General features: G+C 39.0%; 1 protein-coding gene across 3 annotated transcripts; it reads left to right on the top strand.

The window, feature by feature from the left end:
- Window positions 1-13,209: 13,209 nt before the first annotated feature.
- Window positions 13,210-22,439, top strand: LOC121517122. Of its 3 annotated transcripts, none has more exons than XM_041798655.1 (5): window positions 13,210-13,563; window positions 18,220-18,402; window positions 19,234-19,381; window positions 21,131-21,289; window positions 21,375-22,439. In XM_041798655.1, the coding sequence occupies exons 1-5, from the start codon at window positions 13,482-13,484 to the stop codon at window positions 21,703-21,705; spliced, it is 903 nt and encodes a 300-aa protein (XP_041654589.1). In that variant the 5' UTR covers window positions 13,210-13,481; the 3' UTR covers window positions 21,706-22,439. The 3 variants fall into 3 exon arrangements, with proteins under 3 accessions (XP_041654589.1, XP_041654590.1, XP_041654591.1); XM_041798656.1 differs by having other exon boundaries at window positions 13,210-13,582; XM_041798657.1 differs by lacking the exon at window positions 13,210-13,563 and adding an exon at window positions 13,619-13,721.
- Window positions 22,440-22,649: the final 210 nt, after the last annotated feature.

Here is a 22,649-nt window from a genome sequence, read left to right as displayed (position 1 = left end):
GTAGCCCCCAGGCCTCCAGTTGAAAATCAGGGGACTAGATCCAAAAGGGAGACTAGTGAGAGAGGCCACCAAGACACCTATAACTACTAAAAGCCATGGTCAAGAGGAAGTTCTCTGGTCTGATGAGACCAAAATGCTGCTTTTTGGCCATCAGACAAGGCGCCATGTTTGGAAGACACCAAACTCTGCACATCACCACAAACACACCATCCTCACTGTGCACAGAGGTGGCAGCATCATGCTGTAGAGATGCTTCTCAGCAGCCAGTCCTGGAAGGCTTGTAAAGGTAGAGGGTAAAATGAATGTGGCAAAATACAGGAAAATCTTGGAGGACAATCTTATTCAGTCTGCAAGAGAACTACGACTTGGGAGAAAATTTATTTTCCAGCAAGACAATGTCCTGAAGCAAACAGGGGAAACTACACAGAAATGGTTTAAAGACAACAAGGTGAATGTCCTGGAGTGGCCAAGTCAAAGTCCAGCCCTCAGTCCAATAGAGGCTTTGTGGCTGGACTTGAAAAAGTCTGTTTACCCTCAATGACAGCAATAAATTGGTAAGATGTAACTGATAAACATCTGATACTGACATATGTCCATACCTGTATTATTTGCCAGTGGCTGATGTTTGTCAAAGGCTGATATTTGCTGACACTGATATTAAACCAATGCATCTGTGCACACCTAGTCTCAACTTTAGGCAGTACACCAGTAAAAATATTAGCTCTTCTATTTCAGACCTGTTTTCTTGCCCTCAGTTTACTGTTTGTTTTCCAGCAAACCTAACTCTACCAAGGTCGCAATAGGATGCTAACATGTCTGACTGACCTCTATCAGAAGCCTTGAGGCTTCTCTTAATGGCCCAATTAATCAAGGACTTAGACCTCTTCCAATGAGTACAAAAAGCAAGGTCGGTTGAATGAAGCCATTACTGAAGTCAGAAATGTTGGAGCACAGTTGTGGGTGACAGAAGAGCAGCTAAGTTCACTTATGGATGTTTGACAGAGGTTTCAGGCCGTAGCCACAATTCTGTGAGGCTTGTTTCTTTCCGACAACAGATGAGGGAAATGGTTTTAATGGGAAAGCTGTTGTATGCACTGGAGCATAAGCGGCTTACCAGCTGTTTGTGTATGTGTGTGTATGTGTGTGTGTCTTTGCATCTGTGTGCCCCAGAAACATTTGCATTTTGCTTTCCTAAATCTCTGAATACATACCCCTGCTGACTGACCTATTTGAGGAAGGTGGGAGAGACTATTTATCTCTGCTCTCCTCCCTTCCTCTCATTCTATCGTTCTTTCTTACGTTTTCTATTGAGCCATCTTTAAAGCCACAAAAGCAGCAACTTCAGATGGAAAAAGAGTTTGCTTTTTGTTGTTTCGCCAACATTTGGTCTGCCAATTACTGGCTACTGTGGCAGACTTCATGGATAAGACACCCACCCTCTGTAGATTGAAAGAGCTTGTAAGATGAAGGAGAAATGGCAGTTTGTACTGAAAGGATTCAAAACTGGTCCTAAAATGAAGTTTTTTTTTCACAGACTATTTGAATAGCTTGATAAAATATCCAAGCTTAGGCCAAATATCTCAGGATATTCTGCTTCTGTCACAACATTCATCACACATTCACACAAATACTGTGGGAGAATTTTGGGATGCTCTTATTTGCAGAATTGTTTTTTTCAGCCACACTGGAGGGTTTTCTTGCATGAACATGCCACGGCATCTCAATCAGATTTAAATCCAGAATTTGACTAGGCCACTTCAAAACCTTAATTTTTTTTTTTTTTTTTAAGCCAGTCAGAGGTGGATTTACTGGTGTGTTTCAGATCGTTGTCCTACTCCATAACCCAAGTGTGCCTCAGCTCAAGGTCAAAACCTGATGGCCAGACATTCCCAATTCCTTGTTACGTTGTTTCAGAGAATGCTTCCTAAAGGTCTTGGGGATCATCAAGATGTTCACTGGCAAATGTGAGTCCAGCCTTTATTTTCTTATTGGCCAGCAGTGGTTTTGGCCACGCAACCCTTCATGGAGGCCATTTTTGCCCTGTGTCTTTTTTTATTGGTGAATCATGAACACTGATCTTAGCTTAGTCAAACAAGACCTGCAGGTCTTTAGGTGTTGTTCTGGGTTCTTTTGTGACCTCCTGGATGAGTCGTTGATGTGCTCTTCGAGTCATTTTGGTAGGTTGCCACTCCTGGGAAGGTTCACCACTGTCCCAAGTTTTCTCCATTTGTGGACAATGGCTCTGGTTTGCTGGATTTCTAAAGCCTTAGAAATGGCTTTGTTACTTTTTCCAGACTGATATATGTCAATGACTTTGTTTCTGAGCTGTTCTTGATGTTCTTTAGATACTTCTCATTTCAGCTGAGTGTGCTATGTCTACAACAAAATACAGCTGATGTTTTTTTTTTTTTTTGTTTGTTTGTTATTTATTTGCGCTCCAGATACTGAGCACTAACAACACTTGACTGTATAGAAAATTGGGGCTTCTTGTGCAAACATGGCTGCATTGGACACAGGCTTTGAGCCATCATTTTCACTACAAATGATCAAACTTCAAAGATAGAGTAAGGTTTTGTGACGCATTAATAATATAATTATTTGAGCCAGTTGAAAATTATTAAAAAGACGTCTCAAAAGGACAGACCCGGTGTTGGTTTACGATGGGATCTTAATAACACGTAATTCCTGGCCCTTTAAACCACAGATAGAGTTGAATTTGGGTCACGTACGGTAAATGTTTCTCACGAAACCTGCACGGCTGAGAGTGAAACGCAACAGCAAAGTTGCAGACCTGAGAGTCAAATAATGAGCTGAGAGTGGTGCAGAGCTTTGATGAAGCACAGCCAAGCTTCACACTTTTATTTCTAGTTTAAAGAAAGATCTTAAACAAACACTTTTAATGGCACAGCAATCTTTAAATGCTTTGTATTACTGCACAAAAATGAATTATTTCCTTGTACATTCTATTATATTCTTGCTTTTAGACTTGATTTGAGTATGAATTAGCTGGTATTTTTGTGGCAGGATCTCTCAAATGTTTTAATGTTAGGTGGGACCCTCTTATAAGCCCTAGGGGTTTCTTCTGTCCAACCTGTGCATTTTATATATACATGTATTCTTTTGTCTTATTTATAATCTTCGCCTTTCTTTTTTGCACAGATAAAAAGGGTAGGTGACTTTATTTGGTTATTTTAATTTTCTAGATGTTAGAATCAAGAATAGTGATAGTATTTGTAAAGCTTTTGGTAATGAAAAAGGGAAAATATGCTACATTTCTCTCCACTTGGCAATCTTGCAGCCCTATCCTAACTAAGTGTTTTACTGTCCAACTCGTTTCTTTTACCCTTGGCTAAAACAAGATGCATGAATCCAAGGGTCAAACAAATATAGATAGGATGTGTTGCATCACATTGCCCTCAGCCATCATATCTGCAGCAACACCCACATACTAATGAAAATGCTGAAAACCTTTCTTAGCTTTGTGCAGAGAAACAAACAGCAACCACTTTCTATTCAAGTGAATAGGAAGTGGTTGTCCTCTGACATGTTTGTGTCTCAAAGTCTGCATGAGTTCAAAGTTTCCACTGACGCAGTTTCATTGTCTGTTTGTGATGATTCAAGTTCGACTGTTTTCTTCTATAACTCCCTGGAAAACAAGAGCAGAAATCTGAGACAATTGCATGACTATTGTTCTTGGAGGTATCTAAACCGGTCACACTCTGGACCCGGCATAAAGCAGAAATCCCCCAGACACCTCAGGGAATATTTGATCACAGCATCTGTAGGTGAATGATAAAGACTTACTCTGTGGTAACGAATTTCTGTTTCAATACATCACATCATTCATTTTAACAGCAAGAAAAGAGATCTCATTGAGATTCAGAGTCACTTGAGAGGGTTAATCATCCTGTCATTAGAAACCTTTAATCTGGATTTAATGATAATGATTGAGGTCTATTCAAGTGGATGATCTGAATGGTCAGAGATTGATCATCTGTAGCCCCGTTAGTACGAGGAAAGCCCCTGACTTTTCTTCTCCCTGAGTCTTTCTAGTTACGCCCTCCTACAAGACAAAACAGCATTATATCATGGAACTATGGGAGCTGAGAATGGCCATACTTGCTTAAGATAAGGTTTTTGAAACCAATTATTTGGCAACTGTATTTATCAAAAGTAGGGAGTGTTTAACAGACTGTGAGGCAGTGGCTTGGGGAACATTGTGAGACAACACCTCGAAAGTACATTATGCACTAACACAATTTTGGCTAGTTTTTCAGGGGTGTTTGTGTCGGGGTGGGGGGTATGTTGCAACTTGAGGAGAGAGTGTTACGTAATAACATGTGCTATTGTAATCTATTGCACCTGCAGGGGCCATAAATAATCTTAATCACAACAATTGAGGTAATGTTATCTAAATCTCATTATTTCTGGAAGCAAGCAACAGAAGCAGACTTAATATTTCAGTTCTGTTTCAGTGAACTGATTATCACAGGCATGGAAATCTAGACAACACAAATGATGTAATAAAACCACCAGGAGACCAAGAATGCAATGGTCTAGCCACAATGGTCAATGGCTAGAGGGAAGCCTCTCCTCAGAGTTTGAAAAAATATGTTTATCACTATGACAGATAGTCAGGGCCTATGGGTCCTGAAACCCTACAACTCTCAGGTCAGGATAATTGTGCTTAAAACATGTAGGCTGACTTAAGGGTGTTAAAATGATATATTTTTGCATTTTTCTCTTTGGTTGTTTAATGTTCACACTTCTATAGTCTAAGGCAGGCCAAACAATGAGCTGTCCTTGTGTCTTTTAATCATTGCCTGTTGCAATTAAATTCAATTTCCAGCCTACAAGTTGCACTTTACATTCAAGGCTCTGTGGGTTCACTGGGAGCAGTGAAGAGGTCAAATCCCTCATCAACATTTGGGCAGATAAGCATTTATTTAAAGTTTGACACTACTTGCAAAAACATAGAAGTAAACAAACTCAGTGCAAGAAGAAGTAGGGTGTCAAAGATCTGCCAAGTCTTTCAAAGATTCCAGTTTTGCAGTTGTTGGTCAAGGCAACAAAGTGTATTTAAAAAAGGTCTAACACTAAATGTTTAAATGCAAAAAGAATCTTTAATCACAGTGATCTTTAAGGCTGACATTATGTGATCATGAACCAGACACACTATGAGTTTCTGATCTTAGCACATTCACACCCAACAAAAGGCTCACTAAAAATGTTACCACCAGAAAAGAAAGATTCTAATCTCTGGATAAATCGATAATTTAGAGTTTATTTTTATAAGCTAATGGCACAAAAAAAAACAAACAAAAAGCACAGCTATTTGCCCTCTTCAATCAAAAAATACAACATTTCTCAAGGCATTCCTTACAGCTCCTGTGTATTTATTGTCAGGAGAGCCTGACTGCAGACCTCCACTCTCACAGTGGAGACGGCGTCTCTGTCAGATCAGAAGTGCCGTAATTTGCCGGTACAACATATTTTCCACTTTTATTCACTCTAATCCGACTTTACTCATAAACAAAATCTGGCATTTATATTCATTAAATAACCACACTGTAAACATTACAGACTGAGAAACATTTCATAAAAGAAACAGAGAAAAAGCTCATAGGTATATATAGGTAAATTATGTATAAACCCGTTATAGAAGTAGTTACACGAATGGTGGCTTGCTTTAGCTATGTTAGCTTTAGCTAAAGCTAACACAGCTATGCTAGCTATGTAATTATTACAGAAGCTAATGTAGCTAAGTAAACTGTAGCAGTGGGAGTTTTAGTAAAAAAAATAGCTAAAGCTAACGTAGCTGCTTTGTGAGCTTAGCTTTAGCTACATTAGCTACATTACCATACCATTAGCATAACCTCATTATCCAAAATACAAGATATTTATATATAATCAGTTAATAAGCTTATAGCATATTAGCATACTTAAATCAACTAACTAAAAGTGGGTAACATAAGGCTACTTTTCTGTTAATGAAAAGACAAACATAAACTAACTAAAAGTAGTAAACATTAGTCTTTTTCTGTAATTGGTTGCATATTAGCATACAAAAATCAATGACTAAAAATAAGCATTAAGCTACTTTCTGTTATTGTTAGCATATTAGCATACAAACATCAACTAACTAAAAGAAGTAAACATTAGTCTACTTTTCTGTAATTGGTATCAAATTATCATACAAACATAAACTAACTCCAAGAATTAAACAATACGCTACGCTTCTGTTATTTTAAGCGTATTAGCATTTCTAAAAGTAGAAAAGATTAAACTACTTTTCTGTTATTTTTAGCATATTAGCATAGAAACATTAACTAACTAAAAGTAGTAAACATAATGCTACTTTTCTGTTACTGATAGTACATTAGCATACAAACATAAACTAAAAGTAGTAAGTATTGAGTTGTATTTCTGTCATTGTTAGCATATTAACATACAAAAATTAAATTAATATAGTATTAGCATACAAACATAAACTAACTTAAAGTTAAAAACATTCGGCTACTTTTCTGTTGGTCGCATATTAACATATTTACTAAATTGTGTGTTAAACATTTTCTTTCAGGTACTGTTTGCATAGGTACCAGCACCAACAAATTCAAGAATTAAAATCAGTAAGAAGTGACATAGTTGCCAACATATTAATGACCAAAAGAGGTTAAAAGCTCTCTGGCATACTCATTTTCAAACGAAAATAAATGTGGTCACATTTACTTTCATCTACAATCAGCATACTAGCCTACAAAAAAATAATCAGATAAAGATAGAAAACATCAATAACTAACCACCAGCCTTTGTATGTAGTCCCCTCTAGCTAGTTTACATGCTGTCTTGTGTGTAGGCTGTCTTTAGCAAATGTACAACCAGCTGAGCCTCAGAGCAGCTGTGGGCAGAGTGGTTGCATCTTTTACTTTCAGTTTCTCTTCTTCTTTGCACAGAAGCTATTCATTTTATGTCTTTAAAGCTAAGCTCTTCCGCCATAATTGCACAGGCCTCTTGTTGCTGCTTGCTTACATTACAACTCCGCCGCGCCTGAAAGTCCTACTGCCTCTCATCGCTGATTGGTCCTGTCACTTTCTAACTGGGCCCAAACGGTTCAGACAGGAGCTTTGCGAGATGGATTCACCAATGAGAAACAAGGAAACAGGCGTATCCATGTGCTTTGCAAGGTTACTGTATTGCACAATTTGATGTAAATCATTTACCAGCTTGGTAGGTCATACTTTAGCATTTTAGTAGCCTGTATGTCTATTTAAACACAAAGTAAATTCTGCCTCACTTTAAAGAGTACAAGAAAAAGGAGTGTTAGAAAAGTTTACAGAACTGGTTCACTTTCTCCCACACTCTCTAAGGTGTCAGAGAAATGCTGTGCATCTAAAACCCTCTGCCCTGCAAGCTGTGCACGTCAGAGGAAGCACAGTGGCAAAGAAATGCTTGATCAACTCAATTTCCTGCTAAAGTCTCATTCTTCATACCTGCCACCAGTTTCCCATCTCCTTTCTCTCTCTTAGTGTGTGTGTGTGTATGAAGGCGCAGATTTATGGAGCAGCCCAAGCACTGATGGCCACAGTCCAGCCTGAACAAGAGATTTGTTCTGAGATTTCAGGCACAGAAGACAAAAGAAGGAGCATTTAATGGTGTTATGAAGCAATCACAATGTCTGTGTTTGTGAGGGACAGAGACACAGAGAGAATGTGGATCGAAGTTAGAAGATTTCTCTATTCTACTCTGTATAGCTTGTCAACCACATACACTTTTCTGTAGAAGTAAGACAGTCTAAACTTTATGATTTTGATCTGACGTCAACATTTAATTGTTTTTGTGATGTCTTCAGTAAACAGCTTTTAAAGGGATTTTTTTTTCATTTCTCCAATAAGGGGCTTTTGCAGGTTTTAAGTGACTCATCCTAACTGTCAGTCACACAGGGCATTGTTAAAAACAAAAATTAAGTAATCTATCCAATAAAATCAAAATAACAACCTCATGACTAAGGCTGCAGCAGCCATCGAACTTTAATATCCAACTGAATATTTTTATCACTCACAACACTTACCAAGGACACTTATAAGGGCACCTTTCCTCCTCTCCACCCAGACCTGCAGCCATATGTGGCCTGGTTGGAGCGGCAGTCTTGACGGGGCCCTCCCGCTCTACTTAATTACTTGTGTGATGGAGTGTTTGACCGCCCAGCAGAGCCACTGTGTCACACTGTGTCAGGGGCAGCGTGGACACATTGAGCTGACCAACTCACCTGCTAGCCTTTCTCTGTTTTTGTTCAATTGCACAACCGGAGAGTTTTCACTGCTTTGTTTTAGCTGATGACTTTACCCAGTGAGCAGAAACCTCCTGTTTGTTTACTTTAATTTGGGCAGTGTTATCGACCATCCAGGCCTTCATTTGCACGCCTCCTGGTTGTCTATTGGATTGAACAGAGAACAGAGCAATGAAGCCTGGGCTGAGAAATAAGTGGAAGGCACTGAGAGTCCATACTGTTCCAGCCTAGACTAAGCATCGTTGCTGTGGCAATCATCTCCAAATAAGTAAAATAAAACCCGAACACTAGGCAGACTAATTTCTCAAAATACATCCTCCGTCTTTCTCCTCTTTGTCCACATTTAAATGTAAAGAAAACTGTTCATTAACAGTGAAATGACAGAATCTGCAGAGCAGAAACAATAGGTGATTGGCAATTCATAAAATCAAAACAGAAATTTCACTAAAAGGACGTGTATTTTGAGGTCCTTTTAACTTTATTCTCGCTTAAATTTAGTGCATAAGTCATAAAAATGAACACTAAATTACTACCAGCAACAGAGGAAGACTGACAAAACTTCTCAAATTAAAGGCAAAACATTTTCCTTTTTTTGCTGAAGATTAATATTTGGCTTTTATGCCTTTATTATGGAGGGAGCACTGTAGATATTGTTGGAAGCAGAGACAAGAGAGTGGGGTGTACAGAAAAGACGTGAAGGTCATACTCACATGACTGCTAAGCTATCCTAAGACAGTCTGGCTGCAGACCGTTCATCTCTGACCGCCACTTTCACAGACTGTTAATCTGAGACTGTCTATTTCACGCCAAAACTTTCTAAATAAAATCAGTTTAAACTTCAATTAGGGTTTGGATAAGGGTTAAGTTAAGGATTGATATTCCAAAAGTTAAAAGTCAAAAACCTGACCTGCAATATCTCTTTACAAAATGTTTAATAAAGCTGAATAAACAGTCTGCTTACAGGAACAAAACTAGTCCGGCATGAAAATATTCTAACACAGCAAGAATAGTTTACGTAGCTCTATTAGCTGCATAAACTATATAGATAATGGAGCTACATAGCTAATGTAGGTATATAGTTAAAGCTCAGCTCTCAAAGTAGTTATGTAAGCTACATATCTATGTTATCTATGTTATTTAGGTTGCTAAGTAAGCTAACATAGCTGTAGTTAACAGAGCTATGGAGCTATGCAGCAAAAGCTAAGCTCACAAAGCATAAATGTAAGCCACATACTTTGTCTATGTAGCTTCGTTAGCTTCAGCTATGTTTTCTCAAACTCATGCAGCTCAGCATGCCACCAAACCCACAGCAAAGATGGTCATTTAGTGATCCATTTAACTTTTAAATAGAGTAAGATGTGATTTTTGTTAGAAAATTAAACTGATGCATAGACATTTTGTTACTGCTTTGTCTACACAGAACAAAAATCGAAACAGAGAGCACCACATAGAAGCTCGTGCCAAATTTCTCACCTCATTAATACCTGAAATTCCTCCATTTATCAGAAAAATTTAAAGTCAAAATCATTACATTCACAGTGTGAACTGGACCTAAAACTTTAAACATTATAAAAGCTTGCAATCCTCACCTTTAAGATACAGTGGAAGGATGAAGATGTGTCATCATCCAGGTTTTGATTTATTATGTTCCTAAGTTTTTCAGTGTTTTCCTGTGGTTTTTCTGTGTATTTCATGTTTCTAGTTTTAATTGGTATTTTGTGAGTTAGTTTTTCTTCCCGTGTGTTGGCATTTGTTCCTTGTCCCCTGAGTTTCATGTTTAGTTTAACTCCCTGTGTTTGTATTTGTTTCCTTGCTCCCCTTTTTGTGTCTCTTATGTTTTGTATCTCTTCCTGGTCCAGTGTTCTTGTGTTTTGTGAATTTTCCTGTTTTATTTTGTAGTTGCCTTCCCTTGTGTGTTTTTCTTCCTGCCTCAGTTTCCCTCCACTGTGATTACCCTCGCTAGTTTCACCTGAGTCTCGTTAGTCACACCTGTCTCTCCTTGTGCAACCACTCCTTGTGTATTTAAGTTCTGTGTTTCTCCCTGTCCTTTGTCAGATCATCACGTCTTCCCAGTGTGAACCTCAGTCTTACTCCTCGTGTTACTCCTCGTACCTCCAGTGTTTTTTTTTATTTTGTTGGACTTTGTTAAAGTAAGTTTTGTTTAGTAGATTTTTCCCCTTGTGGTTCCTTAGTTTAGTTTTTCCTTCTGTTTGGACTTAAGTCTTTTTGGGGGGGGTTGCCTTCTTTTGTTTGGATTAAATAATTTTTAGTTCATTCTGGATTTGGGTCCTGCCTTTTGTTTTTGGATTTTTGCCACAACTTGACAAGATGCTTCAAAACGTCCATCCAGAGTGGACACCAGTTAACCTTCCTGTAGAGCACTTATGTAGTCCTGAACTCTGGAGACCATCCACTTTTCATAAACTATACTAATGTATTCATGAATGATGAGGCAAAATGCTGCCTGAACACAAGCTCCCAGACTATCTGAGGTTTGTTCAGGTGAACAGGACTGAGCCTGTGGAGACAGTTATCACCCACAGCAGAAACAGTCTCATGCATGCCGAGAATTCTCAATGACATGGACAGACATACTGCTTGAAAAGGGAAGTGATGCTTTCAGATGAGAGTTACAAACAAAAGCAGAAACTACAGATCATTAACGTGTTGACTTTGCATGATTTTAGTGTTTGGTGAATTTTCTCCAACTTTAACGCTCCTGTAAGGAATTTTAAGTTTGTGTTGTTTTTGGTGCCCCCTTTGGACAAAGCAGTACTTCTGACCACTTTTCTGATTTTGTCTTCTATAATTTTAAGTGTTCTATTTAACCAAAAGGCTTACGGTAAACGTATCACTTGTCTGCAGCAGAAAATGTTTTTTAAAAATCAGCTTAGCATTATTCACTTTGACACATGTGGCTGCAGTTTGATTTTAGATATAGTAATTAACTATACAATAGGGCTGTCAGCATTAACACATTAATAGATGCAGTTATGGCCCATCATTTGTGCATAAGTTTAGCAAAATTGCATTTAATGCATGCTTTATTGTCCCTTTCAGCACCCTTTGGTTAAGCCACTGCAGTGTTTCACTGCAGCTACAGCGGTGGACATTATGTCCACCACTGCTCCTTAATGGCTCATTTCAGAAAAAAATAAAATAAAAAAATCAGTGGACAAATATGAAGTCATTTGCACCTATTAAACATCTATCTTTTTGGTTCCTCCTTTTTTATGGTTACTTCCGTTGAAGCATTTAGGAGTAGCAGCCTTTTATTGAAGTATGTGACCTTGGTTACCGAGGGTCCTTTTTGGAGACTCCAAATGGTAGAGTTTAGAAAAACCTGCACCTTCCCTTTTAATGCTAATGTTCTGTTATCTACTTTGAATCTGAACTAGGTTTTGTGCTTTGGCCCAGTTGAGTTTTCTTGTCACCTGCAGGCCTCTGTTTCAGGAAAATGTTCAGTCAGGAAAATAAACTTTTTGTTTTATTACTTAATACCAGTTGCAGCTACAGTAAGTCTGGCAGTCTGGGTAGAGACTTTGGAATGTTACCTTTCAGTTTACTTTGGGTATGCCGGGATAGGCATCCTAGACGTGTTTAAACAAGACTGCAAACAGGTCAATAAAACTGAAGTTTAAGTTATCCTCTGAAACAGTCAGAAACATGTATAGATGTTTTCTATTTTGTGACACAGTTCCTTTTGGTCCAAATGAATCATTTGTGCCAGATTTGGTCAAAATATAATATGGATCAACCACCAGAGGAGCTTTTCGACCCTGTATCAACCAGCTCCAAGCAGCTATCAACCAGCTCCAAGCAGCTGGGGCTTTACTATTACACTGAGCAACTCTGCTTTTCTTGGTTTGACTCGGCACGGCAGCCCAGCGTGACAGGGGATTTGCTTTCCCACCAAAACCTAGCAACCTGTTTGAGGTCTGGAGCTGATGTGCCACGTATTGTGTCGATGTGTTAAATAGCTGCTCTTCATTAAGCATTGTTTTATTCAAGATTTGCCTATTATTTTTAACCTCAAGTTTCTTCTTCTTCTATTTGTAATCTGGCACACATTGTAAAGTTTGGACCAGTTGCTACTTAAACACGTCTGCAAGTCATCCCTGAATGATGACAAACTGCTGTGACATTGTAATCAAGAGCAGGGGCATTCTGGGTGTGGCTCGACAAAGGACTGTGTGGGCTTATTCTACATTTTGGGGGTCAAAGGATACTCTGTATACACACATACATGTCCATAAAAACTGATTTTTTTCATTACATGTCCCCTTGTTTACCTACATGTCCCCTTCATTACATGAATCACATCAACAGTCAACTCCTTCACCACCAGCCTTTGACACAGCAAGACACAGGGAAGTGAAAGTATAGTCAGAAGCGAAGAGACCTGAGAAACTGTGAAGATAAAGTTTCCATACATCCACTCACTGCAATTAGTTGCAGCCTGTATCAGAAAACATCAAAACAACTTCAGTAAGAGACTCTGATATTACATCAGACTCCTTTCCTATACCATCTGTATGATTTAAATAAACATCCTTTGGCCTTTCCCCTCACATACAGGGCATATGTCTTCATAATCCCATCCTCTTTGATAAGGAACTCACTTTTTGAACCACTCTAACCAGATTTATGTGCAAACATCAGCTGCTGACTTCTGTCTTCTTCAGTCAACATGAGTGTAACATCACTGACTATGTGTTTTACAGAATTCCCATCCTCCAAGAGAGCAGCATTGTGCCATCCTGCCACATAAACGTGTTGTTGCTGCTGTTGTTTCCTCGTCTCTCTCACTGAGCACAGCTGTGGTATGCAACTTGACCTGACCTGTTGTAATCCACAAAGTCATTTCTGCTTTGGTCGACAAGGTCTCGCCCGATCACTTTATCTCTGTCCGACCCCTCGGGGGCTCATCCTCGTCTCGCGCACGAGCCACTACAGCGTGCTGTCCAAACCGAGGAAGTCGATGATGCAGTAAAGGAAGCAGTGTGGGAGGATTTCTGTAGATGAAAAGCTGCTCTAGGGGAGGTAGAGAGGCGAATGTGTAGAGGCTCTCGCAGGATTCCACTTCACGGAATCCCAACGTGTTTATTTAGTACCGGGCACAGAGGAGCACCGTTGCGCAGTCTTTACGCACAACCATAGCACATAAAAGAGGGATTTACTGTCCATCAACGGCATGTCAGCGGCAACTGCCTCAATAACAGATGTGTCAAGGACTAATTTTAACAAAGATGACGGGCGTGACCGGAGTAGCTCAGGTAGGACCGTGCTAAAAAGGTATCCATTTCATCCTCGATCTTAACGCGTGGGATGTGTGTGGGACGTGGACTTGTTTGGGCACTTATTCACAACACAGCTCTATTTTTAAGCTCAGAGGCACGTATATCACGGAATTGACGTAAATTTCTATCAGAAGGTGAGACAAGTTGTGCGTCTGAAACACTGAGCCGATTTTTTAGCACTCTTGTGCAGCCTCCAAACAATTCCTGCCGGTTTAATAGCCGAAGTGTACAAAGTAATGCACAGGAAGGGTGTCTGTGAATGTCTGGGACATTTACATCGCATTAATAAAAAATACATCATGCTATGTGCCATCTGGGGTTTTGAAAGTTGCAGGCGAAATGCACATCTAACTACTGAATCTTTTTTGTTAATTTTAAGAGAAGACAAAAAGAGGAAGTGAAAAGGGGAAGCAACGGTGATCAGTTTTTACATCTGAAAGTCCCCGCGCCAGAGCACAGCTGGGCGTCAAACTGTGACGCTGAAAGAGCCAGAAACAGACACGTTACATAAAAGTGATGCTCTTTTCTCATCAGCGGTGAGGTGCGTCCTTGAGTTACATAAAATTGAATAATGTGATTTAAAATGCCTCTTGGAGATAATATAACGGTGCCTCGCCTTGTATCATTGAAACATTTGAACAAGCAACACTGGAAAAACAAGAGAAATCACTAAACATCACTCTGTCTCTGTCAAACTTTTGGTGTAACATGACGCCACCTGTGATGATAGAAATGCACCACGTTTTACTTGAAGTGCAAAGCCCATCTCACATTCTTGGGTGTTTTCCTTCAAAGAAGAATATTGTAGAATCTCTCTTCTTCTTGTCACATGTTGTTTTAGTGAAAATAAGAACCAAAACAAGCTACTTCTTACACTCCCCTGGCCTGATCTCATTATCTGTCCCGTAGGAAATCCCTGATTTGATGTCATCGTGTTTATTTGCATTCCAGTAGCTTGTGTCATGATGAACTCTGACGTTTTAGGTTCATACTGACAGACCCCTGGCTGACAGAATGCGTCTCCTCCTCTAATACGCGGAGCTGTGTGCCATGCTGTATGATAAGCAGTTGTTTAGCATGGCTCCAGATGGCCTGTGTGTTTCCAGCAGGCCTTTTGTTTGATGATTTATCACATATCCTGCTTTGATACTGCAAGAATTTGTTGTATCAGGGCTTTTGAAGGGGGCCATGTTTTTGTCACGCGGAGTTATGCAGCCCTACAGGAGCTCAGACCTGATAGTGACTCCTCCATCCTGCACTGAGTTTTTGCTGGGCTCATGTTATTCTGATTGTCTGATCATCTCCATGAAAAGATATTTCAGACAAACTCAACCAAGTTCAAAATGTCAGGTACAGCCTCTGTGTTAAAGCATATGTAAACTTTAACAGTGAAGTAAATCCATGTAACTGAACTTATATATGCTTTGAGTTAAAGTTAAACAACACCAGAAAAAATAAGTTAACAACTACACAGTGAACTATCTACATATTTCACATTACAAAGTTGTCATTCCAAGGTTTACATGTTAAAATATTTTCTGTAGCATCTAACAAGTTACTAGGGTATGTTGAATCTGCCACTGGAGTGCCCATCATGTTTACTTAGAGTTTAGCCCTTCTGATCTCTGATTTGTCAACTGCATGACATGTGACAAGCAACCAGGAAGTGGGAAGTTGTTGTGGAGCAGAGGGAAAGTGGTTGCCATTAAAAACTGATGCTGAGAAAGTTATCCGACTCCATCCTGCTGTTCTTCATACTTAGAGTGATCCCTTCACCATATATTGAACCCTCACATTACACATACAATACAGGAGGCTATGTTGAGCTGATGTCCAGTAGATGTTAGTCTTCAGCTTCTGTCTCTCAGACCAGATGAGTTACATTTATGTGGCTGCAGACTGTAGATGTCAGATGACAGCTCTTGCATATCATTAGTGTGTGAAACAACGTCTATCACAACGGAAATACACGCAAAACTTTCAAAATAAAATCGGACTGAATTTAAAGTTAGGTTAGGATAAGGGCTAGGATACCAAAAGTTAAAAACCTGACCTGCAAAACCTCATTTGAAACGTTTAATGAAGCCAAGGAAACAGTCTGCTTACAGGGCAAAACCTCATCCATCATGAAAACACTCTAACATGGCTTCCATAGCTTTGCTCCGATAGCTGTGTAAGCTAAAGCTATAGCTCACAAAGCTCATGGATATTAACAAAGCTAACATCAGCTATGTTATCTGCTCCATAGCTCTGTAAGCTGGGTAACCTACGTAGATAACAGAGCTACCTAGCTAAAGTTATAGCTCACAAAGCTCATGGATATACTAGCAAAGTTAACGTATAAGTTACGCCACTATGTTAGCTACTCCATAGAACTATAAGCTGTTTGAGGTAGATAACAGAGCTATGTAACTACAGCTAAAGTTCACACAGCTCATGTATATAATAATGAAGCTAAACTCAGCTACTTAAGTTACACAGCCATGTTATCTACTCTGTAGCTCCATTAGCTGCATAACCTAGGTAGATAACAGAGTAGTTAACAGAGTAGTTAAAGCTAAAGCGCACACTGCTCATGGCTATACTAACAATGTTACAGTTTTTCTCAGTCGCTTTGGTACATTTCTCTAATCATCCTCAGCATTTGCATTTTACAGTAAGTGCATTTCTCAAAACAATTCGTACAAACAGCAAAACACCATGGATTACCTGCAGTCTCTTGCTCAAAATCCTTAGTTCATCTCTCAAAAGTAAATATCTGTGTCAATGAACTTGTCAGTGCCATCAGAATGACAAGTCTCTGTGTCATTATGTACGGGTAAGACGGTCAGATTGCTTAGTCATGTTGTCAATATAATAGTATACTCTGGAGGGATGTTCTGATGTAAACTATGGCTAAAGTTTTGATGACAATTATTGTAAATTGTAAGTTACACCTTAGTATATATGGGAGATTGATTGCACGATACTGGATGAGATTCACATTTACGCTTTTACTGTTTGTACTGTAATTTGTTGACAGACCATGTCACTGTGATACAGAAAGAAAAAGACAGCACTACATAGCACAAAGAAAAAAACAACAAAAAACAAAAGTAAAAATGTGAACATACGACAGTCTTCTTAGGGAAAACTGTACATGCAGTGCTGTAGGAATTACAGTGCAGTCTTCCTACACCTCCTGATGTTCCTGTATGTTGGGCCTCAAATTCTCATCCACATCACAACGATTATTTTCTATTGTGATGCAGCATGGAAAGAATAATTTAGTGTCTTATCCAGCCTCTGCAGGTATCTGCTGTGATGTCACCACACGCTGCATTCATGGCAGCCAAAAAGGTCATCTGTGTATGTGGCTGGCGATCATATACTTTCCATCTCTACGCTGAGAAAATTCCTCAATCATCAAATTCTCCTCAGTCATATTCTTTGATCATTGGTTGATCTAATGCTTCACACATTTCCCTTCGTTAGAGAAAGTCAAGATTCACCTGGGAGCAATTTACCAATTCAGGACAGATTTAGGAAAAAAAGTCTAATGGAAATGTATAGAAATATGCTTGACATATTATGACAACATGTTCAACCATTTTGCATGTAAAGACTTATGTGATGAACTAATGCCTAAATGTTGTGAGGGGTAAGACTATTCAACAGAGACCCATTTTAATACGTTTTGATCAACATGACATAAGCAACTGATATTGTAGGAAACAGCAGAGAATTTTACATAATCATTTGCATGAATGTACCAAAGCATTTGCAACTTGTTCAAAGAAATGAGAAACTGCTTTTTTGATGTGCACAAGTGACACAATGATGTGAAGATTGAACAAGTAGTTCTGAGAATTTCAATTCTGATCTAAGAAATGAACCAAAGCGACTGAGAAAAACTGTAATATAAGATACACACTCAGCTATGTTTTCTACTCTGTAACTTTGAAAGCTGCATAAGCTAGGTAAATAACAGAGCTACGTAGCTAAATCCAAAGTTCACAAAGCTCATGGATACACTAATAGAGCTAATGCTAGTTAAATTAGCTACATAGCTATATTATCCTCTCTGTAGCCCTGTTAGCTGCTAAAGCTAGGTAGATAACAGCACTACATAACTAAAGCAAAAGCTCATGCAGCTCATGGATATACTAATGAAGCTAACGTTAGGTACATAAGTTACATTACTATGTTATCTACTCCATAGCTCCATTAGCTGCGTAAGCGAGGTTAGTAAGTAGCTAAAGCTCTCAAACTCATGGATACAGTAACAAAGCTAATGTTAGCTGCATACGTGTAGCTATGTTATTTACGTAACTTATATACTGTAGCTATGTTACCTTTAGCTATGTTTGATAATGCTCAAGTTGCTAAAGTTAACTAAGCTACACTGGCTTATGTGGTAACTTTAACTATGTAGCAAGCTTAGCTATGTTAGTTTTTGTCTGACAGAGATGGTGTTTGTGTGTGTGTGTGTGGGGGGAGGGGGGTAGAGACGCATAAAGAAACTCAAGGAAGTGTTGTATTTCAGATTATCATACCTCAATGAAACAACAGGTTAGGATATGTTTGATATGTGCTTTACCAATGTTTCAAATGTCACACATTAGACCTTATAAGCCCATTTTTTTCTTTTAGGTCAGTGCACACCTATGCCCTTACCAGCTCTGGGCACCCAAAAGATCATCCAGGGAAATGGTACTAATGTTGGCACGGTCATTTCCCTGCAGTGCCCAGCCAAACACAAATTGATAGGAGGGGAGCTGATATGTGTACTGGGCCCAAACAGCACCCAGTGGGTGGGCGAGACCTACTGTAAACGTAAGTAAGACCTCACTTAAAAGTTAGCTTAAGAAAATGACCCTATTGAGTATTACATATAGCTGTCTATCCATTTAATAACCAGAGGTGTATGGTGTGTGCAGATTGATTTTGATGCTTTTACTAGGAGTTTTTGCAGTGACAGCAGAATATCTCCCAAGCTATCTGTCAGCTCATTACTGTACATACCAGAATTTACATTAAACAATATGTGATGGACACCGAGGCTGAGGCTGCATGCAATGAAATTATTTTAGGATTTTTTTGCTCAAAACAATAAGGGCCTAAGCACAGACCTTGGAGTGAAGACCCTCTTAAAACTTATATGTATATTTTCTATTATAATTATTTCTTTGCCAAATGCCCTATTAATTTGGGGGTCATACTGCATACAGGTATTTACCTTGAGAATATCAATACTAATACAAGAGGAGAGGATTAATCTTAAATTTGCTCAGTTAGTCATCCTTTTGGTGAGTAAATGGAAAAAGTAACATCTGGATTTTAATCATGTTAAAGGGTCTATCATCATGATAGAAAGAGAGTCTTCAGAATTCATTTTCTTGCACTTGTTATAATGAGCTGGAAATGAACCTAGTTACAAAAAAGTGAAATGTTTACAATCTGTTCTGGTTATAAAGTAATGATAAACTTATTACCAGTCTGTTTGGCAGGTTTTATCCTCAAAGCGTCAGCAAGAGGGCCTTGTTTTGTATGATGCTTGATTGTTATGGTTCATTTCTGCAGTGCAAAGAAGATAGTTGTTTGTAACATTAAACATGTAACATGGAAATTTAGTCTAATGCCTTTTTCTCTTCTCTGATACTGCAGCTCTGTCTCCTTTTGAGGTCCACGGTTTCCGTGTGGCTGTCCTTGCATCCATTGTGAGCTCAGTCATTATCCTCCTCATGTCAATGGCCTTCATCACCAGCTGTTTGCTCGACTGCACTGAAGAGGAGAAAAAGAAAGAGCAGGAAAAGTGAGTCAAATGCAAATGGGTAAATCAGTGCTTGGATAATTCAAAAAGACTAATGTCTTTTATTTAAAGTTATACTTGTGAAGTTTTCAAGTAAACAAACTATGGTGATGTTTGTATTCAGCACACCAAAAGGTCTCATGTGTGTCTTTAAGCTCTTGTCAATGAAAGCATTTCTCCCTCCCAATACATTTGCACGTTGCTGCTGAATTTAAGCATGTTAAATCCAGCATTGTGTACTAGCAGCTTTTTTCTCCTAGTCTAGTCCCCTCTCGACTCTGCTGGTGCTTGGCTGCATATCTCAGCTCGTTTCTGCTCTTTGTGTATCATCGACAGAGTTTGAAACCATTGCCAGGAAGTGGTTCTGTTGTTGCCCTCATTCCCCTGTCAGTCAAAGCTTTATGAGAGACTGTCATGTTGAAGAAAACTCATTAAATCTTGTCTAGAGTTCGCCAAAAGGCAAGGTCAAACTAGAGAAAATTATTTGGTCTGATGAGACCAAAATGGTGCTTTTTGGTCATCAGACAAGACGCTATGTTTGGCAGACACCAAACACTGTACGGTGATGGTGGCCGGCAGCATCATGCTGTGGGGATGCTTCTTTGCAGCTGTTCCTGCAGGCTTGTGCAGGTAGAGGGTAAAATAACTGCAGCAAAACATATGAAAATCCCGGAGGACAACCTTATTCAGTCTGCAGGAGAACTAAGGCTTGAGAGAGGATTTATTTTCCAGCAATACAATGACCTAAAGCATACAGCAGAAGCTACACAGAAATCATTTATAAACAACAAGAGGAAAGTTCTGGAGTGGCTGAGTCAAAGCCCAGACCTCAATCCAGTAGAGCAGTGATTCCCAAACTGGGGTACGCAAAGTGACATAGGGGGGTACACGAAAAATAATATTAAAAATAAAAACGTGATTTTTCTTTCTGATTGATCTTGGATAAGGAAATCTGTCCTGAATTGTCAAAGAATTTTATAGTAACATACAGTTAACATAACATTCAAGTTCATAACTGAATATGTTCTAGAAATGTAAATTTCTTTTTTCAGAAGTGAACTGGTGTTGCTCACTGAAAATACTGGTAAATAAATCTATTTTGTGAGAAAATAATTAACTTTAAGAGATTTTATTTGTATGTTATGCATGCTAAATGTTGGAGGTGGGGGTGGCGGCAGGCTTCGAGACACATTTCTTTTTCTGGCGGCTATAAGCGCATGAGAGTAAGGGGTACATGGCTGGAGGTCAAATGTCTGAAGGGGTACGGGCTGTGAAAAGTTTGGGAACCACTGCAGTAGAGCATTTGTGGCTGCACTTGTAAAAGCTGGCAGAGTTGGGGAGTTTTGCAAAGAATGGAGTAAAATTGCAGTGCAAGCCTGAATGAGACCTATCCACACTGACTCAGTGCTGTGGTTGCAGCAATAGGTGAATGTTTATGCAGTCACATATTTTACATTAAATAATTTTACTGAATTAACATTACTTTGTAGAAATCTGTTTTTACTTTGACATTAAAGAAAGGTTTTTGGTTTTTAAAGCAAACTTTTATTGACCATGATTGATTTATAAAATCAATTAAAGGGTAAAACATCCAAGGGAGTGAATAATTCTTATTTGCACTGAACATTATCATCTTAAATGGAGTGAACTGTGTATGTAAAATAAAAAATAAGTGGTACCTTTATATTGTGCATACATAGAGCTACTGAGTAACTTGTTGTATCTTGTTTAAATGGATTTTGTTTTTAATAGTAATCCAGAAATGTGGCAGTGGGAGGAGCCGCAGGAGGACAGCAGGTCACGACACAGCCATAAAGGCAGGAACAACAACAACAACAATACTCAGGAGAAGCTGTTTTCACTGTGGGACAACAGTATCCCAGCCCTCTGTGATGACACACAGGCCAGCAGGTGGGCCACATTTTCAAAGGGGAAAAATTAAAGACGTAATATAAGGCAAGAATTAAAAGACACAAATCTTTATTTTCTTCCACAGATATCATCAACAGTACACTTTTAGACCTGCCTGCACATGTGGCCCTTCTCCACTGCAGTCTGCACTCCCTGGCTGTGATTATGACCAGCCTCTATTACCCAGAAACCAAGAGTGTGCATCCAATCAGCCACCTCAATACGTCAGACCTCCTCAGTCATCCTATCAGAGTGTGAGTTCATGCTCTGACCATGCTCCTGCAATAGGGACTGGGTTGGTGTGGCAGTATGGAGGACATCAAGCCAGTTTGTCGGACAGAAACTCACCAAATCCAGACGAGTCCAACTTAAGGGATGCAAAGAAAGAATTTTCTATTCGGATTATACCAGTGTGAGGAAACATCCAAGTGCAGTGTTTGCATCAATATAATGCTTGTTTACAGTCCATGAGCGTTAGCTGTACTGACAACGACAGAAGGAACTGAACACTCTCAGTCTTCTTGAAATGACCTGCAGCTCTGCTCATGAACACACTGAGGGAAAACTGATCTGACTCATGTGCCTTCTTTGAAATGAAATGGCACACTGCACTCTGTGGGAGAAGGGACGCCATTGCACCTTCAGGATTGCAGCCTTGTTTGATGACGATGGAGAGTCAGGGTCCCTGTGTGCCCTCAATAAGATACCAATGGCATTGGTATCTTGAGATTAAATTGTAACAATGTGATAAATTGAACAATTGTGGCAATTTAATTACAAAGTTTTCGGGCAGCTAAAGAACTTGTTAGAAAAAACTCAAATCTGAACAGGAAAGTCTTGGTTGTTAGATGAGAAGATCAGCTGTAAAATTCTGGCCAGTATGTAAATATTCAAAATAAAGCTTACAAAGAATTACAATATTAAAAGTGATAATTGTTTGCAATAAAACAATGTCTGCAATGCATTTCTGTAGATAGATAGATAGATAGATAGATAGATAGATAGATAGATAGATAGATAGATAGATAGCATAAAACAGAAAATGTTCTACAGCACCCTAGATATTACACTGTAAACGTGTGCAAGCTATCATAATGATACGATAATTTATAGGATTATGATCGTTCCAATTATGTTTGTTAAACAAAACAGAAAAAATAAACTCATTAACATTAGGCTGCTATTATTTATTTATTTATTTATTTATTTATTTATTTTAAGTCAGTCATGGGTATAAGTGGAGTTAAATTGAATCAAAGTGATTACTGCCAATGCTAAGGTCCAGCGTGTTCACCTGAAAGCAGATCCTGTTAATCTGCGGTCAGGCCAGTCTGACGCGTTACTCTGCGGACTGATACTC

The sequence above is a fragment of the Cheilinus undulatus genome, linkage group 11 (assembly GCF_018320785.1).
Source record: "Cheilinus undulatus linkage group 11, ASM1832078v1, whole genome shotgun sequence".
In the NCBI taxonomy this organism is placed as follows: domain Eukaryota; kingdom Metazoa; phylum Chordata; class Actinopteri; order Labriformes; family Labridae; genus Cheilinus; species Cheilinus undulatus.
Note: the sequence above shows the minus strand (reverse complement) of the source record. Positions and strands in the feature narration are given on the sequence as shown.